At 39.7% G+C, this 21,966-nt stretch overlaps 2 protein-coding genes across 2 annotated transcripts in view; both read right to left on the bottom strand.

Annotated features, from left to right (window-relative positions):
- The window catches only part of SHQ1 (SHQ1, H/ACA ribonucleoprotein assembly factor), a 1,172,872-nt gene that overhangs the window by 241,686 nt on the left and 909,220 nt on the right, over positions 1–21,966 (bottom strand). The gene's annotated exons all lie outside the window — the stretch shown is intronic.
- Positions 1–21,966, bottom strand: part of PDZRN3 (PDZ domain containing ring finger 3) — a 120,002-nt gene that overhangs the window by 94,436 nt on the left and 3,600 nt on the right. Inside the window, exons 2-3 of the mRNA XM_052679010.1 lie at positions 19,281–19,367; positions 18,028–18,135 (exon numbers count right to left, since the gene is read on the bottom strand). Coding sequence (XP_052534970.1) covers positions 18,028–18,135; positions 19,281–19,367 — 195 coding nt within the window. The remainder of the gene's footprint in view (positions 1–18,027; positions 18,136–19,280; positions 19,368–21,966) is intronic.

Consider the following 21,966-nt stretch of genomic DNA (forward strand, 5'->3'; position numbering starts at 1 on the left):
CCATGTGCAGTCATTTAAATTGCTGTGAGAGTGAGGCACCATCAGTGAGAACAATTGTGTTTTACATGCTTTTCACTTTAAATAAAATGACCACACAAGGGGCATGGTAATGGAGAATGTGACCCAGGGGAAAATTTATCTGAAATAATGGTTTCTTCTGAGCCTGAATACCACTGATATGTTCTGAGAGTTCAATTTTGATTTAATGACTCCCAGACCTGTAGGAGTGTCTGGTCTGGATCTCAGTTTCTCAGCTGATCTCTGTTCCTGGGAACCACTATCAGTGTCCCAGAATGGAGGACGCGTTAGGAACTTCAGGTCTCTGATTCATCTGTTCAGCTACCATCTTATCACTCTTCTGCAAGACTTCTCATGTATAAATAATACATGCTCTCCAAGTGTTCCTTTGGTTAAAACCAGCAATAATGTGTTAGTGCTATAGATCACATATGTCAACAGATCCTCACTGAGTAATGGTTTACTGTTTATTATACACCCTTAAAGATATTTTCTACAAGCATTTTAATGTTACTACATCTCACACTGTAAAAACTCAGGTTTCAGCACAAATGTCAGACATAACAACACTGAAATCCTTAAATAAACAGTCCTTTGGGGGTAGTTCTGTTAGAAGTGCATTTTTCAGAAGCTGGTGCCATTTGTTGGAGCTTGCCCTGAACCGTCAGCATACCTTTTCAATCAAAGCAACAGCTGCCAGACTGATATAGTCCTGCACCCGAACGAGAACCCCTCAGAGCCTACATGCTCCCTTCTTATCATGGACGAGTCTGTCGCTGCTGATACCAAATCACTAAAAATGGCAGCAGAAACAGTAATTCAGGGCTAATCTCATGTCATGGGCTGAAGGGAAGCCACAGTCCACCCCACCCCACATTCCTCAAACTGCCAAATCTCCCGCTGGGAGTCTTAGGTATACAAAGAATGAATGCTCTCTCTATCCATAAACAGATTCACATTTTGCTCTTTTTAAAAAGGTTATTATTAATTGCTGTTAGAAGTGGACAGCAGTTAGAAGCTGCAGTTGGATTTAGAATTTATGGATAAAAAAATGGGAATTTGGAGCAGTTGTAGGTATAGCTTGTTTCTATGGCATATGAGTGCAGGTGCTGTAGCATTTTAACAATGTAAGCTTTTGTTCTCATTACTTTTCTGAAAAGATTCTTATTTTGTTTCATATTTCCCATGTTTTTAGTCTCAAGGTAGCTGATTTATATTCTAAGAATTAGTAAAATCCCACAGAATATTTTGTTCACTGATAAAATAGTTTGGATAACTTGTCTCTGACCATTTTCTAACACTTCGTGCTGTTATAACTCCATTGACATAAACTGTTAACATTTGCTAGCTGATCTGCTCAAACATGTATTAAATAAAATGGTGTAGATGTGGTGGTGCATACTTTAATACAGGCTCAGTTGGTCACATTAGAAGTGATGTTCCCCTAAACTTTCCCTCAATTAGCTCAGCATATACAGTAATAGGGTGGTTAAGTACCTTGCTGGATTGACAGGTGTGGGTTCTGCACCTGGCTGAGAAGTGACACTGTGTGAAGTAATCTGTGCCTCGGTTCCCTGGTGGCTATGATGATACGACCCCTCTTCACTCCGTCCTTCTGTGTGTTTTGAATATTTACACCACACGTTTTTGGAGACAGGCATTACTGCCAATGGGAATTCAGTTTCAGTGAGGGTTCCTCAGGCCTTGCTAGGGTAATAATAATAAAAGATGACCAACAGCATTGGATCTCATGTAACTTTTATACTGTGGCTTAAAGGTTAAGTTGGGCAGAAGGTGCCTGTCCTCTCCAGTGCAAGCAGAAAAAAATATGACTCCTCTCTGACTACCCATGAAACAAGCCCACCAAAGCCACTATGAGCCCCTACCTTAAATGACAACCTGGTTTGTTTATTTCTTTCTGGTGAATTGAACTGCTCAAGTAAACCTTTGGGTCTACTGTGATAGCTGAATGATAAATAGTCTTTCAGATGACCAAGTGGAATTAACACAAAGGCACAGTTTCTTAGCACATCCTCCAAGCATGAATGGTTTTAAGGGTGTGAGAAGACCAGAAATGGAAAGAGCAAATGCTCTTATCCTAACCAACAGTTGTTGTAAATAACAAGGCAGTTGTAAAACTGTCAAATATTTGGCACTTATGTAAAATAGTCTTGCATTATTTACCTTCTGTTTCTAGAGTCTGGTCAGTTGTTGCCACTGAACTAATTTCTCTGTTTAGCACTGGTAGCAAACAAAATTAGTTTTAGGAGTTATCACCAGTATTTGATCAAAGGCCTTTTACCACTGGAAAAGAAATGGTATCAGTGTGGCTTCGTGCTGACTGCAGCAGAGAAAACATGTAGGCACTGAAAATACTCCATGAAGACATTGCTATGTGAGTAATTACACGAGAACAACTCTTTAGATAAAGATTTCAGACTTGGGCTCGGTGGGCTTCAGAACTGACAGCGGGCACTGCAAATGAGAGCCATGAGCCCTGCATACTTGACAGTTTCTGATGCCTTTTGTTACACCTAAAAATAGGAATGGAAAATGTCTGAGAGCATTCTGATACTGAGGAGCTGAAAGGTGTGCTTAACTCAGCCTTTATGCAGTACTTGTGCTCTCACTGCATCTTGGGACCCAAATCCTGCTTCCATCCAGAGGAAGAACAAAGTCAACAGACATGGGAGCCGAGCTTAGATAATCACACACATCAGGCTGTGCAATAAGTTCATGCGGATGTGTTTGACACAAATACAAAGAACTCCATAGAATGAATTGATAGCACAGTTAGTAAGCGACTGTACACGATGGCTCATCCAGCTCTATCATTAACTATCTTTTAATTGCCTCAGTGCAAACATCTTTCAAGTGGAAAGAACTTTTGTCCTACAGGCCTGAAGAAAAATATTTTAAGTAAAGCATAAACAAGACAACTAGTTATTGCGCTGCAATAGCACAAGAGGAGATGTTTGTTTGTCCATGTGTGTTTTGAAGGAGAAAGAACTAAAATAACATTTGCCCTGGTTGCTTATTATGAAAAGCACATGAAAATTGAGTGCAACTTGCTTAAGCTGCATAAGACATAATTCATGCAGCTAAAATGGAAGTGTTGGAAGGACTACAACTTTTATGCAGTGCAGTTTGACTCTAACCACCTGTTGCAAGGATTCAGAATAGTTTCCAGCGTCTTTCCATATCCCAGGGCTTTTTGAAAGAGGTCTCTAAAAGGGGCATTTGAAACAATAACACTCCCCACCTGGAAAGGAAAGGCAGTGTCAGCCTGCTCAGCAGCCCGGCAGCTGCTGATGTGAAATTCTTCTTTTCGTGATTGGGGAAAACGTCCGTTTCAGGTCATAACTGAAAGCTTACTTTGGTTTAAGTGTGTGAGGTGAGAAGGCTTCCTCTGGCACCTGTTAAAATGCATCAGGCATCGCTTTGCTCTGCTGAACCTATTGGCCTTTACAAGCTCATAACTGATGGTGTCTGCAGAGAGCTGCCACTCCAGAAACATCTGCACTAAGAAAACTTCTAGTTCTGTCTTGAACAAGAATCAATTTCTCCTTTCTCATTCCAGCTTCCCTCATGTCCTCTGCAGCTGTCCTTATGAAACAATAGATTGATTCAGACCCACCCCAAAAGAAGAGAGCACAAGTAAAAATTACATCTCTCCCAGGGTTACCAAACCAGAAAGAGCGTTTTGCTCCTTAGCACGTAGGACCTGTTTCTGGCACAAGCGAAGATGTATCTGCTTGGCCTCCTGCTCTTGAGCTGTGAGACACCCGAGTGATGGAGACAAAGATAAATGTGCTTGGGAATGAAAGGTTTTAGCCCGCTCTGTGCAAATTCCTACACAATGTTATCATCGTGGAACCCAACCGCCAGACAAATAGTAACAAAGTGTAAGCGCTGTCTCTGAAAAACAGCCCGAGTGCAATTAAACTTCAGTTCACAGCTTTTTAATTTCTTTATCATCTGAAGTTTTTCATTTTCACTAAGCTAAACTTCCTTAATCTAATCCATGGCAGTGCTGGCTTTGAGCTCGTACTGCATAACAGTCTGTAGTCTGAAACAATCAGATTCCCCCGTTTTGAGAGAAGTTCTCTGTTACTGTTTGAAATCCCTCTAGACAAAGAAGTTAAAGTGTGATAGTACAGAGCCATTAATCAGCTATGCCTATAAAGTACTGCACGATGGCCCTACAGCAAACTGCTTTAGGAGCGATCCTAAGTAGGTAAATATTTCACCCCGAAGTAAATTTTAAATGTAATTCCATGCAGGAGCTGTGTTTTCAAGTCTGATAAGGAGGACTGCAATTACATTTTTTCAAACTATGCAGTGCACTGACAGATGTGTCTTCCTTGAAGCTGACTTCTGTATTTCAGCCACTCTTAATATTTCATGGATAAATTGTTTGTTGAGGTCCCAAAAGAAGTAAAACAATAATTTTGCCCTGTGCTTTCTTTTTTTTTTTTTAAACAAGTCTCTCCTTGGCATATGTGTGCTTTTGGTTTTCTCCCCTCCCTTACATGTTTACTGTATGTTTCTCTTTATTTTAAAGGAATTATGTACAGCAGTATCTGAATATACATAGTTTTTATCACAAGATGATTGTTAGGAGTGCAAATTAATTCTGTCAGCTCTGTATATGAAAACTTTAAATATCTATATTTAGAAAATAAACAAAGCACTGTGCATAGCATTCCAGTGAGAGCTGACAGGATATGGAATGGATTTAGCCACTTTTCTGCTAAGTGCCTCCTCCTTTAGCTTTCATATTTTCATGCATGTAAAGCCAAGTACCAAACTGCTAACAAAATGCAATTAAATTGTCTCGTTGCTCCCCTAATTTTGCACTAAGTTTTACCTATCTGTTTGTCGCTAGCCTTTAACTGTTTCATTCTTTACAGTTTCAATTTACTTAAACTCTCAGCCTCCTCAGTGTAGGTGGTCTGTAACATGAAACCATCAAACAATTAGTTTTATGCTTTCCTTTCTAATTCCAAGCCCAGCTTTCCTTTCACAAGCAGCGGTAGGAAATCCTCTGTCTGACACAGTAAAGAATAAAGCAAAACAAATATCAGGCCCACTTGTGAGTTAAAGACACACTTAGTGCTTTTAATGCTCTAAATGTTACATTTCTTAACATAATAGTATAATTTAATCCCGAGGCTATTTAGATAACAAAATGGCTAGGAGGCAATAAGGACAATAAAGGTTTTCCAACAGGCTGTAGATTTAGAACTGAACTTGATCCAGAGTTTCTTTAATTTGTACATCCAACCGAAAGGAAACCTAATTGTAAACTTGTACATAATAAATCTAGTTAGACTCTGATACACAAAAATTACTGACTTTTCTGAGAAGCAGAAGGAAGAAATGTGGGCAGCACTTTTACATATTTATAAATCAATAAATATGTATCTATTCAGATATATACACTTAGATAATAGACAACTACATGTTTTATACTCATATAAATATATTCATATAAATATACTCATATTAAAAAGTATATAAATATTATATACTCATACATACGTGTATCTCTGCACATTTATAAACACATAAATCCATATTACATATATGAAATTGAGGTTTGTTCAGCCTGGAGAAGAGAAGGCTCCAGGGAGACCGCATTGCAGCCTTCCACTATTGAAAGGGAGCTTATAAATAGGAAGGAGAATGATTTGTAAATGGGTTCATAGTGACAGGACAAGTGCAAAAGGTTTTAAACTAGGAGAGTGGAGATTTAGATTTAATATTATGGGAAAAAATTTCTCACAGAGCACAGTGAGGCCCTGGCACTGCTGCCCAGAGCTGTGGGTGCCCCATCCCTGGAGGTGCCCAAGGCCAGGCTGGGTGGCCGCCAGCCCACGGCAGGGGTTGGAAATGGATGGGCTTTAAGGTCTCCCCCAGCACAAGGAATTCCACCGTTCTATGGTAGTCCCTTTGGCTTTAGTAAAGTCAATTCTGTACTTAAAGTTAAGCATGTTTACATGTTCAGGCTTTTTTCTGCAGTAGACAGCTTATGGCAATGCTACTTGTGCTACAGACAGCTTTATGCCAAGGGGTTCCCATTCAGCTCCAAACTGAACTATAGGTTTGCATGGAACATAAAATAACAGAATGAATACTTTTAGATTTACTTTTTGTTATCAGATTAGGAAAGATTTTACAAATGTGGCCATCAGTTCCCACAGATCCACCAGTGCAAGCGGGTGTAACTTCACTATTGATCTTTATTTGGTACAAAAGTTCCCAGTGAATGTGAAACCTTCACTGCTGACTTCAGCTAACCAAGGTTTTTGCACTAGTAGATACCAAATTAATTGGTCACTGTGCTTGTTGCTTCAGGTCAGGATTTGTCTTTGGGTTTTGTCAGTTTTTAAAATACTGTCCTGCTGCCCTTGGCTACTTAAAGACGATTCCCTTTGAGAAAGGGCTTTCATGGTTTGACATGTGAATTACAGGTAACAACTCACAGGTAATGTATCAATGATAGATATGGAAAGCCTTAAGTCTTTTAGCATCCATCTGATGCTGTGATTGCATACATATTCCCATAGTTCTTTTTTTTTCCTGCAAAAGATGGTGTACATCATCTGATGGCCTGAGAATATGAATGACTTAGTGTGATTATCAGGCTGGTGGCAGAAAGCAGTCAAGACCTTTCCCAAGACCTCCAGTTATAGCCTTAATTTGCATTCTTCTCCAAGGATAAGCTAATTGTACCATGGTTTATCGCTTCATTGACAGCTCAGTTTAATTAAGCAGCCATGCTAATTGCATTTCTTCCTGAAACTGCAGGAAAACACTTTCTAAGTAGATAAAAGCTTTTGGGCTTAGGTTTTTGTTTTTGTTTTTAAAAAAAGGTTTTCTAAAGGAAAGGAATTAAATGGTTGCAGTCAGACACATAGAAGTAGAATGGGCTGGATTCTGCAACCCTTGTTCACACTGATCAGAACCTCAGAGTACGGAATAAACAAAAGGAAAAGAAATTATTTTTAGGGTAAATTATTACTCAGGGCAAAAGGGACAGGATTAGGGAGAAGTGTGTTGCCTTAGCTCTCGCTGTGGGGTTTTGGTTCCTTTGTTCCACAAATCTATTCACATTATAACACATTATGCAAAAGCAAGCATAAAACCTAATCAAGAGACCAGCATCAGTTAACAGCAAATGGCCCAAACACGAGAAGGCTGTCGGGGCACTGCTCTTCCTGATTCTTTTGCGAATGCATGGAATTCATTTTAGCCCCACAGAAAATGTCACAGCATCTTCTTGACCCCCTGACCTCTCTATTTCTGCCTGAGATACATTACTAAAATGCTTCTGATTAATCTAATGAATTCGGGTATCCAACTGCTCAGATTGTCTGAGGAAGGGAAGCTGGGAAAACGAGCTGAGATGCACAATGTCAGCCCAGTGAAAGCAGCCTTTAATAGTCTATAAAACTTGGAGATTTGCTAGACCCAGCAAGAGGCTAATATTTTATCTATCACTCTCTGACACCCCTCCTCATTCCTACGTTTATTACTTGGTTCAAGTCAGCAGCTCTGAAAGCCTGCAAAAATCTTCTGTGATGTGAAATCCTCAGAGAGCAAACAAACTTTATTTTTGGTAAATGTAAAGCAAAGAGAGAGTAAGAGAAAACTTTAATTATCAGCAGGGGCTAAAACTGAAAGAAAAGTTCCAGTTGCCAGAGAAAGGTTTGTAATAGAAACAGCAATTCCCCTGCTGCAAAGGAAACTGCCTACAAAGCAAGAGAAAAGGAGGCCAAAATGAAAGAAAAACAATGAGAGGTTATATTTAAAAAAAAACTTTTAAATACAAGAAGGAACCAGAGTTGGCTGTGTGAAATTAAATTAATACAAGTTGCTAGCAGGAAACTTGTCAACTGCAACTGCATCTGAAGACTGCTCACTTCTTTATGTTCCAAGTTATTTGATGGTAACCTCTACCAAAGGAACGATTCTAGAAACTCTTCAGTCTATGTTATAAAAGGTGCCAAAACTTTTGATTCAAAATGAGAATTAGGTCTTCCCGAAAAGTGATGGAAAAAGAAAGACTGCAGCAGAAAAAAGGGGAAGATGCAAAAATGAAAATTCTATAAATTCAGTCTTCTGCAATCCTCTGGTTAGGTTGACTGCTTCAGCTCAAGTGAATGAGGGGAATCTGACTGCTGCAAGCCAGTGCCCTTGAAATGTGCAGGTTCCAAGGCTTCAGTGCATGAGAACTTGCCCATTATTTTTAGCAACATCTCATATTCTGTGACATTATCATTGTCTCACTTTTGCTGCTTCACACTTGGAATGAACTGAGCTATGAAGAGTTGGCACTCTTTTCAAAGCACACTTAATTGACTTAAGGATTCAAGCTGGAGACCTGAGATTTCCTTAACAATTGCAGTACATGAATGCTAGCCTCCACCAAGAATTTCTTATAAAAGTGCTTACAAGTTTGCCTGAGACTTCTGGCTCCAGGAAGCACTTGTGCAGTGGGACACTGGTGTGTCTGCCCCAACACTGCTGGACCAGCAAAAGGCATTTTGCTTCTCACCCTGCCCTTAGCCACATCGAATCTAACAGGTTGCACTGCATCTTCATGCAGAGCAACGTCTGCTCATAGATCAATTCCACCTTTTTCTTTGACACTGTGTAGTGCTCTGCAGAAGTGGTACGATGCTGCTGCATGGAATAAGCATTTAATTTTATTTTTTTTTTTTCCTTTTTGCTAGAGGGAAAACCAATTAGTCAGAAAACAATGGTCCATCTCCACATGCCACACAGGAAGAGTAATTTAAACTTCCAACTGTTCTGTGCTTGTGGATCAGGTTAAATACACTGGGATTTCCAGTGAATTAACTGGGACCTGCACCGAGCCAAGAGTGTGTTCAGTTTACATCTATTATATGGCCACAGGATTCTTTTCTTTCTTTATCTTCTTGTCAAACCACAATGCATCTCCATCCAAAAGCATACTCTCAGGAATACTAACAGTCCTAAAAAGCCTCAGTTTCAGCAGCAAAATATTTCTTTGAATGACTTCAGGCTGACATTAGCTCTTATTCGAGACGTGCCTTACTGTTGATAAACAGTAATAGTTTGAGTAACAGAAAAAAAAAATCACCCAATTCATTCATGGGCTTAAGTCAAGAAAGTTCTGCCTACAGTCCGTTACTATTTATGGACAGACTTTGGTCTTAAAAAGAGAGGACTGTTAGAAGAAAGAAGAAAAAGATTTTTGTTTAGGAATCAAGCTAGAGAAACACTTCACAGAGAATGCTGCAAGGCAGGAGATCAGATGATCTCTTTGTGTGTTTCTTTAGAAGGAAAAAGCAGTTATGCAATCCCAAGCAGTCATGTGGCACGGCAGCTGCTAAGGTTACTGCTAATTTTTATTAGAGCTGGCTGGAGCCAGAGAAAGATCTGCTTTATAAGCAAGACCTTTTGAGAAATAAACTAAATCTTCCTGAGCTGGGAAGCCTGCAGAACTGACAGAGAAAAAAAAAAACAACAGCACTGAAAAGCTCTTTTTTTTTTTTCCCCCCAAATGATTCAGGAAACATTTTCACTCTCCCTTCCTGTTGCTGGTTTCTTTCTCATGTTCATCCAATCAATCAAACATACATAATATTTACCAGTTTGCAGCTGAGATTCCTGCCCAGCCCCACAGCCCAAAAGGCCTATTCACAAACCCAGCGTGTGCGTGCTTCTATTCTACATCCCAAGGAAGGACCCTGGGCACCAGGCTTCAGCTTGCCCTGCTCTGAGCAACACAGAGATCCTCTCCAACCTCTGTCATTCTGTCACCCTGGGAAGCAAGATTTCACTCTGTTTGTTAAACTTGGAGGTGGGACCTCACAATTACCCATATCCCTGTGATGCTTTCAGAGTTACTTAGACTTTTGTGTAGTTCAAAGTTACTTGGATTTTGGCAGAAGAAAAACAGACAGAAGAAAAACTGAAAGTGTTTCCATATAAAACTCTTTACAATTAAGAGAGCTGTCATGCCTCTGCATATGTCACTTAAACCCAATTAGTTATTTTGTACTGCTGGTAGATGAACTGGAAGTAATAATGGATAGTATACTGAGGTTACAGACGATAACCATCTATATTTTGTCATTGTGAAAGGGTGTACAAGAGCAGCCTGCCAGAGCACATGCAATTCCTGATATCCATAGGTGAAGTTCTACAACCAAGGCTATATAAATCAGTGATCATTTTGAAAGAATATTTTAACACAAGGCTTGAGAAGGCTAGTAGCAAGGAGCTTGTACCAACAGAAGACAGTATTTTGCATAACGTGACTTTCTTGCACCTGCCTTGCACAACTGAAATGCGTTCCACCATTAATGCGCCATTTTAGATGCAGAAAAGATATTTGCAACGTTTGGGCTGTATGGAATTGTGTGGCCCAAAGCGCAGTGATCACCTGGCCCTTCTCCAGAAGAATGGCTACTGCACAGGGATGGGACGTGTGTCTCTCACACACAGTGTTTGTACCAGTCCCCTTCTTCAGAGCAATTCACAACTTCCCATTTTTGCAACATTATTCTCCCTCAGTCTTTAAAAGCCAAATTCCACTTTCAGTGGAAAATTCCCTTCACAGGCATAAGATTTTACAGATAGCATTAAAAAAAAAAAACACAACTTCTACAACATTATAAAAGCAACAACTTACATACTGCACTCATTTAAAAGCCCCAGTACTGAAGCAAAACATCTCTATACTATTATTATCAGCCCAGTACCATTTCTGTTTATGAGAGTCTAAAAACTTTATAAGTCCTGTAGTTGTGCTTTGTAGTGAAACATAATGTAGCAAAGTTGTATTGCTTTAAAAATTATCAACATCATGCATAAAGTAGAGAGGTGGTCAGCAGCATTGGAATTAGAGTCACAGTGCTGATAAGTTGTCCCCTCTCAGTGTTTAAAGCACAGAACTGTGGTTAATTGTGAACAGCTTTTAGATATTCGTGCTATAAAGAATAAATTAGGAAAAGGAATAAAACAACCCAATACTTCGTGCTGGAAGACATGCTCTATTAAGAAGAAGTTGGCTTAAACACTGTAAAGACCATTGTCTAGAAGTGACTGCATTGTAGGTGTTACCAGAACAGATTCTAGGATTTCATTTCAATTTTCATATAATATGTGTGAGAAAAAAGGAAACTGTGCTATTGTGAAATGCAGACAAATGAAGTGCTCACAACAGGCAGGTCTCCATACCATGCTCTTGGTTTGAAGACAAATCCCACCAGTGGCACAGACCAGGTTAGCACTGCAGGGTGAGCTGCTCCATGAGGAGGATTTTTGGAAAGGCCTGCTGACCTCACACATACATACATACAGCTTTTCTGCACGTTTACTGGACAAATTCCATCTTTCCTGTAATTCTGAATTAAAAGTTATGCAAATTTTACTCAAGTGCATTTTGAATGGCAATGATCTGAGCTTGCTTTTTTTTTTCCCCAGTTAATTTGCACTCGCTTTTTGCATATCTTTTCATACGATTGACATGGTAATGTACTACATATGTACTAAACCAGAGATGATTGCATCTGATTGCTCCATTATTGTGATACAAACAAAATGTGTGAAAATAGTTGATAGGACGTTCTGTGTGCTCTCTCTAAAAAGATTCAGAGCATTCAAAAATCTAAAAATAAAATCTAACAGTTCATCATAATGGTTTGGCTTTCAACGTGGAAAACTGAACAGGAGATGATTTAAAATGCAAAAAATTGTGCCACATATGAAAGGATTAAATTGCCCCATTGTTAAAGGCTTTATGTTCATCTTTTTAAAAAGTATTTGTTGGAACTTGATGCATTTCTTTTTGCTCAGCTAAAAAGGATATGGAACAGCTATTTTTCACTTTGAACGAGCGATAATTCATAAAGCCAGAATCTGAATTTCTCAAGTTGTATTTTCTCCCTGGAGTTCATGCCCAGGGCACAGGCTTGTGCACAGCACTGTGACTGCTCCTGCAGCCCATGAGGTGACACCAGGCAGGAGAACCTTCACACTGTGCCTTCCCAGGCTGTGGGTGACCTCGTCCTGCCTTGGCACAGAACAGCCTGGCAAGGGGCTGCATATGCTGAGCCGGTGTCCTTGGGATGCTGACAAGATGTTAGCAAGAGGAAACCAAACCAAGCGTGGGTTCACTCACTGGAAATGGTAAACATGAGGGTGGGAGGCAGGATGAGATGCTTGACAAGCCTTGATCTTGCAACACAAGTCGCCTGTCTGGGTCCCACACTTCACGTGAGGTTTGGCAGGCCTGGAAGTTATCAAAGCAGTTTGCATTTCCTCTCCAAGTCCTGTTCTTCATGGTACCAAGCAAGTTCATCATCACACCAAAGAATTTTGGGAGGTGGGGCACATGTTGTTCAGTCCATGCCTTGAGTGATTTGGTTTTTAAAGTCTTATAAAAGGCTGTCTCATTGCTGGCATTTTTCTCTCCCATTTTCCTACAGTCAGGAAGTTTGATGCATAAGCATATGACTTAGAAAGTATATTCCTCATCCACTAGGGTAGAAACAATTGTTTCCTTCTTTACAGAACTTTATATTTCCAATCCATCCAATGGATTTTTCTTTCTTTCTTTCTTTTTTTCTTTTTTTTGCTGCTTGTGGGAAGGATGATGATTCAATATTTACTGTAAAACATGCACTACACATCTTTGGTTCATCCCCCTCTTGCTGTCTGGTTTATTGCCCTCTTTCCCACAGCTCAGAATGCAGCACTGATGGGGAATCAGGCAAATCCATTTGTGAGATGAAAAAATGCAGTGATAACCAACATCTTCTGTTTTAATTTCCATTTTCCCCTTAAGACTCTTAAAACTCCCTTTTAACACTGAGCAACCTGCAAGACCTATGCTTTAGCACAGACATGAGGATGCTTCGTGATACATGAGCAGATATGGACAAAGGGCTTGGAAAATGTTCTGCAAGTTAGACACCAAAAAAAGCTGACTTTGCTATAACTGTACTCATTTCCCCACTATGTTCCCACTCCAGAAATACTCAAGTGTGCTTGCATGTCCTGGCAGGAACAGGAACAGTCAATTTTAAGTTGCTGTCTTAAAATAGTTTTTTTCCAGAAAATTAATTCCTAAGTGCATGTATCTGCATAGTAAATTTTGTTTGCAGAGCTGAACTCTTCCATTCACCACAATGAAAAATTCTGTTCAGCCTCTCTGCCTATCGGAGTTCAGTTAGTGCATACAGTGAGCCTTTTGCAAGAAAATGCAAAAGTTTATCATGTTAAAGCTGATTTTAGAAAGTGCACCAGCAAATGAGAAACTGAAAGCTCTGCTCAGTTATTGCATTTACTGATTACTTGTGGAAGTCTCCTGTGAACAGTCTGCAAGTGGTGATAAGCTGCAGTGGGCATGCAGCTGGGGGAACAACTCTATGCTGGCAGGAAAGCTGGGCTGGCAGTACATGGAACTCTTTCAGCCCAAATACTCAACCTCATGGAAAAACCAGATCCTGTCCCATGCCAGCAGAGCACGTGAAAAGTTTCTTCATTTACTCTTTCAGTCCACTACAAAGCAGCAGATCTTTCTTGGCCCACATATTTCCCCGACAGGGCAATGTATGCTGTGCTGCTGTGAGCTCTCCTTTCCCTGCCCTCCTGCCTGGCTGATGTGCTTTCTGTGCTGATCTGACTTTCTGAAAGCTACACTGCTAACTCTGATACCCAGTGTGGTTTGCTGAGAAAACAGCAGAAAGTTGTTCTGCTAGAACTGCCTGTGTACTACAGGCTGAATGGAGAATCCAGAGCAAATTGTACATTTTATTTACAAACATACAGTAGATGATTTTCTAAAAAGTTTCATTGTTCCTTTGAGTAACCTGTGAAGAAACTCACCTAACAGAAAGGCAGCCTGTAATGTGTAGCAAATGAGTGCACTTTGGGGAAAATCAATCAAATGCACTGAGACAAATTCTCAACTCCTAAACTAATGATCCTTCCTGCGAGCAGCATGAGACATTGGGCAAGCTCAGGTGGAATAAATTCTTGTGGTTTTGGTGCAGCTATGACAGTTTATGATACTGCAACAGTACCCTAATTGTACTAAAAACATTTTAAGGTGGCAGGCAGTCAGCATTTCAAGCCTCCTTTCTGTTTAGCCTCTGAAGCTAAACAAATGAGTTTACTCGTCAGTGAGAAGAAAATGCTGTACTTAATTCATAATCTTTCAGAGCTGACGTGCTTAAAAATAAAAACTTTGTCTTAAGAAATGCCAGGCAGCTGCATAGAGGAGTTCTTCATGGCTGGGACTGGAACCAACTCTGCTACAAGAGGAAATTAGGACCATTCTGTTGCCCTGACAAAAATGTATTCTATGAAAATAGTAATTCCTCTGTAATAAAATCAATAGTTTCAGCATGTTTTTAATATGGCAATTTGCTATGGAACAATAATTCAGAATATCACTTTAAATCAGCTGTTTGCTTTGAATAAATAAGTCACAGCCATACATGAAAATCCTGTAGCCACTCTATAGTAAGTCTCATAATGTCATTACTTCCTCACTTCTAGAGTAGTTGTGAAATACCTGGAAACAGATACAGGTGAAAAGCATTGAGCAATAATGAACAGACCAAGATCCAAGTCTTTCACTCTGACCTGACAATTTGGGAAGATACTTTCCGGTATACTTCAGATTACCCAATTGCAAAATAAGGATAATAAGATAAAACAGCAAAGGAAACAGCTATAAGATATTCCTGAAGGTCCTGTGTAAACACTAAATATCTTTATTATGTTACAGAATTTGTAAAATGAAATACGAAGGAAAAGGATGTGTTTGTGTTTCTGTCGTGTGCTGCTTTCAAGACTGAGCAGCACAGATCACGCAGCGTTCATCTCGATGATGTATGCCATTTAGCAGTGGAAGCACTTCACAGTGGCACTGCCTGTGTTACTGAAATACAGCCCAAAAAATGCTTTTACTGATAATTCAAGACAGTCATTAGACCTGATTTACTTTTTTATATTTATTCTTTTAAAATGTGTAAAATAGGAAATTTGAACCAGTGGGAAAATATGATTTATAATTATCTTCGACATAATTCAAGGTTTATCTCAGTATAGTTTGTCAGGGGAAAGAACTTCCAAGCAACATTTGCTATCAGCTATAAACAGCACCATGCATCCAAATTGCACACTGTGTAATCCCTGCTAAGTACTGAGAAATGTTTTGACAGTTTTGAAAATGAGAAACAATGCTCTTATTTTACATAAGCTCCAAAATATGCCTGCCAGGAGATCCACAACAAAGAAACATTTTCAAAAGGAAATAAAATTATTTCTGTCTTACTCCATTTTAAGTTCACTGCCATGAACTCTGGAATCATTTTGGAGATCTTATGCTCAGCATCTTATGTTAGAATGAGAGTTCTCTGTGAAGGGGTCTATTTAAAATCATGCTGGTGTTACTTAAGACTATAATATTAAGAGCAAATCAAATAAGTTCTAGATAGCCAAACTCAGTTCTAGATAATTATCCTGTTTCTTTGTCATCTCTCGTGCTTTTCAAAGCAAATGTGACCCATTAGCATGCTCTATTGTCTGCGATGGGTTCCACCTGAGGCTTTTGATTGCATCTTGTCATTTACAGCTACATCTGCTGAACTGCCAGAAGTAGTTATGAACTTTGGGTTTTGTTTCATTAGAGACTATCATTAAATGTTTACTGATCTTCAGCTAGGTAATTTACAGGATATTTCAATTATCTATCTAATTATCTGTCTAATTGTCTAGTATGACAAAGCTGGGTTAGATGCCTTGATTGCAAGAGGTATCCCTTTTCTTCCTTGCCTAGAATAGGGTTAAATACAGTGCAATAAATACAAGTTTCACAGAGTCAAAAAGTATACAGTAGTTTTTAGGTGCTGATGTCCCCAGTACAAGGATTTCTAGGGCTTTGCATCAGACCACTCTAGTTCTGTGAACCGGATGCCTGTAGTGGCTGGGGGGCATTAAATTCAGCCGTTTGATCTGAAAAGAACCTATTAGCACACTCAGTGACTGCTCCACAGTGGGAATCAAAACTCATCAGCTGGGTGTCTCCCAGAGATTGCCTTCAACAAGGCATTCCTAATCCAAACTCACACATCCAAAGTCAGTGATTTTGTAACCGTTTTGCTGAATTTTCATCAGCCTTTTGTGTGTATTTAGAAATGAGTGAATATGAAAACGAATTTGCAGACAGCACAGGCTGTCAACACACAGCATTCAGTTGGGCTTCTGCTACCCTTAGCATGCTACACATACAACCAGTTCTCCTTGTGTTTTCATTCTGGAGTTCTGTCTTACGAGAGAATGTAGCTTGGAACTGTGGGAAGAACTCTGCCCAAATGCTACTGACAGAGGTAAGGCTGCACTCACAGAGCAGCCAAGAAACACAGCATGGAATCTCACCCTGCCTGCCTTCCTCTATGTTCTTCTTGGGTTCTTACCGTTGGCACAAGCACCATAGCAGTATTTAGTTGCTCAGCCTGGTCTGTGCTACCAGTGCCAAATACTGAACTTTGGAAAAATGGAGCAGAGAAAAGCAGTAAGGACCAAAATCGCTTGCAAGAGAGCAGAATCTATAGGGCCTGTGGAGGTCAGCTGCCTTCGTTTTCTCCTGGCAACTCCTATAACAAACTGCCATATGGTTGCAATTCCAGGCTGAGTTACAGTGCTAACACTCAAGGAGATTGAAAACCAGGACATCTCCTTACTTTGGGGAGTTTGATTTTCCAACGTTTTGTTTTTCATGGTTGTTTTGTTCGTGTGATTATGCGCTACTTCAGAAACGGATGTCAGCTTTTCAAACACGCTTTTGGGGAAATATGTGCCTATGGGAAAAATCCTAGTTCAAACAAAAATTGCAGACCTTTTCCCAATTATGTTATACCATAAATATGGTTTAAGCAACTCTGGATCATTTCACAGCTCAGCTTCTTATCTTTTTATAGTTCTGCTACTGTGGCTCCACTCCTTTCCATATGAAGAAACTTAATTAATATTTTATATCCTTACTAAATTGTGAATACGATTTACCATAACAGCACAGAAAATAGCAAATACACATTGTCTTCTGCCAACAGAAAATCCTTAACAGCTGTTTACTGCTCATTTGCAAAACATAAGAGCAATAGAATTCCATTACTTAGAGAAACTGGTTGCTCCATGATATCCTTGGCAACAAACACAGCACTTATCTTTTGGAACAACAGACTCTCAAAGTTTCAAAGTTTCTCCAGCCTACAGAAATAAGACAGCAAAGAACACTTTTTTAAACTGTAAAATGCTAAACAAAGGAAACGGACTCACACTCAGCTGCATTTCATGAAAACCAACCTCATTCTTTCTCTCTCTCTCTCAAAAAAAAGATCTTTTTTCCCAAACAAACATTTCAAGCAACCATCACTTTCACAGAAAGGCCTTTTTATTGATGTCAAGACTTTGGCAAAATGAGAAGAAATTCAGACTCCAAACGGAATAATACAAGTAGTTACAAACAACAGTAATGGAGTACCTCAGGCAGGTTTATAATAAATCCTACAGAAACTGCAGAGTAGAATATTTTCTGGCCATTCGAAACATTTATTACCTTTGGTCTTAGAAACCAGGATAAATAAAATCAAGGTTTACACTACAGATATTTCACATATGGTTTTAACTAAATAACTTACAAGTTTCCAATAGCTTTAAAAAGAAATATCTACGGCATACCAGATAGATACTCGCTCCTCAGAAAGTCAGGACGTGCACATACCAACCATAATCTGGTTTCTATATTTAGGTAAGAACTATACCTAAAGCCACAGAGGTCAGCACTGAATCAAGTCGAGCATATTTTAGCAGACATGTCTTCTAGACAGTGTTTACCAGGGTACATTTCTCCCGAACCCACGCTAAACTTCATGCCATTTGAAGACATGACAACAGAACTCGGACTATTAAAAGAGGCTGGATAGTGTACTCACATACCTCAATAATCCTGTCATGAATTTGGAGCCCTCCTTCCTTAGCAGCAGGCCCAGTGTCAACTATTTTTGATACAAAAATTCCTTCGCTGGCTGAACCATCTTGATTGTCCTTTAAAGATGAAATGAAAAACTCGTTACTGAACCTTGAAGTAACTCTCATTTGCGCTGAGCAAAAACTCGCCTGTGCCACAGCAGTGCATGTAATTTGGAATAAATATTCTTAGTGATATCTTAATATGGGACTATTTGGACTAATGAGAACACCTGATCCTCCCATTCTGAGTAACTGTACAGCCAGGAATGGACTTTCATTAGGCTCATCATTTGCAGGATAATTGTTTTCTTCTGACTTAGGCCAGCTCAGTAGTAGCTGTCATTATAATTATGGTAATGTAGAATCCAGTGAGACAGCAGCCTGATTGCACATCAAACAGAAAGCAACAGTGCGTTTTTATTTTTAGTTGCACGGCTCTTCCTCTGGAACCTTGGAAATAAAACTGTGAAAAACAACCTCTAACTAATAAGGTATCTTCATATCCCTGTCTATTGTGAAATCAGCTATTGGTGCAGAACAGTTTCTCAGAAAAGGAACTGAAAAATGTTAACTATAAACAATAACTTTCAAGTGAATTCACCAGGAATAAATTGTCATTAATGTCACATTTCCGACAGTCCAAGGAGTAGTTCTGAGTACTTTTCTAAATTACTAGGACAAGGTATATTCCACTCCTTGATCTAATTAAAGTCAGATGCAGCAGCTCCTGCCAGCAAGCATCAAGAAAAAATACATTAGTGAGTGTGTGTGCAGGAAACATCTGCTGAAATCATGGAATTCAAACGTAGGTTGTTTAAATTACATCCCTTCACCTGCACAGAGGGCAGCCTGGTCTCTGGTGGAAAGGAGAGTAAATATCCATTTCTTAATGAACTGTAAAAGGTCTAAAGCTGCGGTCCTGAACTCATGCACTATCTTTGAAACAGTACGGTCTGAGAAAAAAGATACCGGGGCTTTCAGCGTTTTGGGGTGACATCCCACCCGTGTCAGTGTCACTGGCTGTGACCGTGTGCGAGACTGAAGATGTGAGAGACAAGAACATACAGTCAATAGACCTCCAATACTAATCTGAATGTAAGATTTGCTCTGAAAGAATCCCAAGAGAGCCAAATAGTTGTCAGCAGCATTTTTCCTCTAAGTGTTGACCTCCATGCTTTTCCCAACTGGAAAGGGCAAACATATTTTAACAATTAACATACCACGCACGGTCGGCCACCAATAATATTAAATCCAAGAGAGCCTGAGTCACGATGAAGGACGAGAGTCAGCGCTTTAGTTTCTTCACCCTGTAAAGAACAGAGAGATGCATTCAAAGCATTTGTGTGCGCTGATGAGCAGGACAGATAACACTTCTATCCCGGTCTGCTGGGTCGCTTTGTTAGTTCCTTTTCCCATGAAGTGCAGAACAATTCTGCGGGAGAGCTGGGAAGGCAGCAGCCCCGGCTCCAGCCACCCCACGGCGCCTCTGCAAAACCCGCCCTGGAGATTTATGCGTATTTTTTATTGAGATCTACAGTGAGACACTTAACAGCAACAGAAGATATTTATATGCAATACTGTTCCTGCAACTACTTGACCCAGTCATATGTGATCTGTTATGTAAAATACTCCGCGGCTCCAGTAGTCAGATTCTTGACTTTTCCAGTGCTTGAGGGTGTCTGAAGGGCTGCATTTTTATGTTGTTGCTCTCTGGCGCTAGCTGCAATACATTGTTTTAAACAGTATCGAATATGAACTGTGATACAACAGCAAATCTCTGGCGAGCTTTAGAAACAGCTTTAAACAAAACTGCTACAAATTTTGCAGAGGGGCTGTGGTGCTAATTGCCATTCACAGCGCCTGCTGGAAAGAGATGCTGAGCACAATTTTCTTTGGAATTTTAACACTAGCAAAACAAAAATCCCTCAGCACTGAAAACTGTTGTATTAATTCTCTAAAACATGAAATTCTGCAGTGAACAAATGTCTGATTTTGAAAAAAAAAAAAAAAAAAAAAAAAAAAAATGCCCATCAGAGAAAGGCAGGACAGCCTTTAATATCTGAAGGACTGCGCAAACATCATTTGCTATCCTGACTTACCCAAGCTTGCTCCTAAGCACAGATGTGCTCATAAAAGGTACATCTTCTATAAACGTATACAAAATCTCTTTTGTGACAGTGTGATGATACTTAGGCCTCTGCATTTTGCTAGGATAAACCTGCATGCACACACTGCAGAATACAATTAAATCCTCACAGTGTCATCAGACTCAGTTAAGTGCTGTCATTCACAGCAAAACACTACAAGACTATACAACAGCTCACAATTACAAAAAGCCATCTAAATAATAGTCTCTTCTTCAGAAATAAGAACAGGGTACTCCCAGCTGTACGGTGTAAATCCACAGATATCTGTGAACATTTCTACCTCTGAGATTTTTTCTTTGTTTTATCCATAGGGTGAAAAAGTTATGAACACAAAGAAGGTTTGAGGAAGTTATCTTACAAGTCTGGTTTTCATAACCAATTAATGACAGAAATTACAACAGTTACATTGTAATTTGATGCAGCTGGTTTTAGTTTGTGCATTTTTCTTCTAACATATCAGTTTGAAGTTGCCAATCAAATATTAATGTCTATTAAACTCATAAAAAAATGTCCAAGTAATCCTGGATTACTGAATTACTCTCATAGATTTTGGGAAGATTACAAAGCCCAAATTCCTCCCGATGTAAGCTGGTGGAGCTCTGCTGACCACAGAGCTGCTGAGCCAACAGGCTTCACCTGAAAATGTGGTTTACAATTTTCTTGTCAGATTGCGATCTTATCTTTCCTACAGGTCCCATAGTAAGTACACTTGGGCCTGTTACAGAGAAATGTGAATGAGTTCCAACTAATTTTATTTTAATTTTATTTTAATTTGCCTACTCAGCATCAGTAAGAATCAGGTACTCAGAGGAGGACTGGAAAATGAAGTAAAGGCTGTTGCACTGTGAGCCTTCAAACCTGTATGTCAGACAGCATTTCAAGGAGCAAACTTACAGTCCTGTGGGGCTGCTTTCGTGGACTGATAACTCAGCATTTGAAAGACAGGGATGTGATAGTGTCACTGTTTACTTCCACTGTTATGCCTTTTAAAAAGGCAAATCAATTAGAACAATCAAGAAACAATTACAACATTGCTCTTGAGACACTTCCTCTAATTAGAATTGAATGCTTTCATTAAAGCCTCCTGATGTGGCTACGATTTGATGCCTGTATGCCCCGCAGAAAAAGTAGTAAAGCAGGTAGCCAAAAGTTGTGGAAAAAAACCAAACACTCCACTGCAGTGTTTTTCTTTAGTATTCCTGAAAAATGAACTCAGGGGTGTTAAGAAACTTTCCGCTCAGACCTGACAGATCTGTACCCTGTCTGCAGCGTCCCTTTGGCAGCAGAGTAGCGTTACAGACAAACCCCTCATGTCAGTCAGTGATAACTCCACCATCTGTGCTGAACAGCCAAGCACATGGAAGGCAGCAGTGCATTGCTTTGCCAATTGGTTACTTTTGCAGATTCTCCTCTCAGTCTTAGCAATTTCTTTCACAACTGCTTTTGCTTCTTAAGGAAGCCATGATGTAAATTACTCTTCCAGAGCTCTGCCATTCTTTCCTCCTCTAATATGTCTAGCATTCCAGTGAAGCAATCATTAGGCGGTGAGATAACTGGAAATGCTGCAGCTCCCTGTTCTTCCCAGCTGAGTAATGGGGATCTAATAGACTGCCTTTTGCTTCCTGTATTGCAAGACTGATTGCAAGACAATTTCTTTGGTAATACAGTGGCTAGGAAGCTCTGTCTGTAACAGGAAACACTTCAGCCCCTTGTTTATTGACTGCAGCCCAGCTGAGCCTGCTTGGGTCAGCCTGAGAAA

The sequence above is a fragment of the Tympanuchus pallidicinctus genome, unplaced genomic scaffold (genome assembly GCF_026119805.1).
Source record: "Tympanuchus pallidicinctus isolate F22 unplaced genomic scaffold, pur_lepc_1.0 scaffold17, whole genome shotgun sequence".
Classification (NCBI taxonomy): Eukaryota; Metazoa; Chordata; class Aves; order Galliformes; family Phasianidae; genus Tympanuchus; species Tympanuchus pallidicinctus.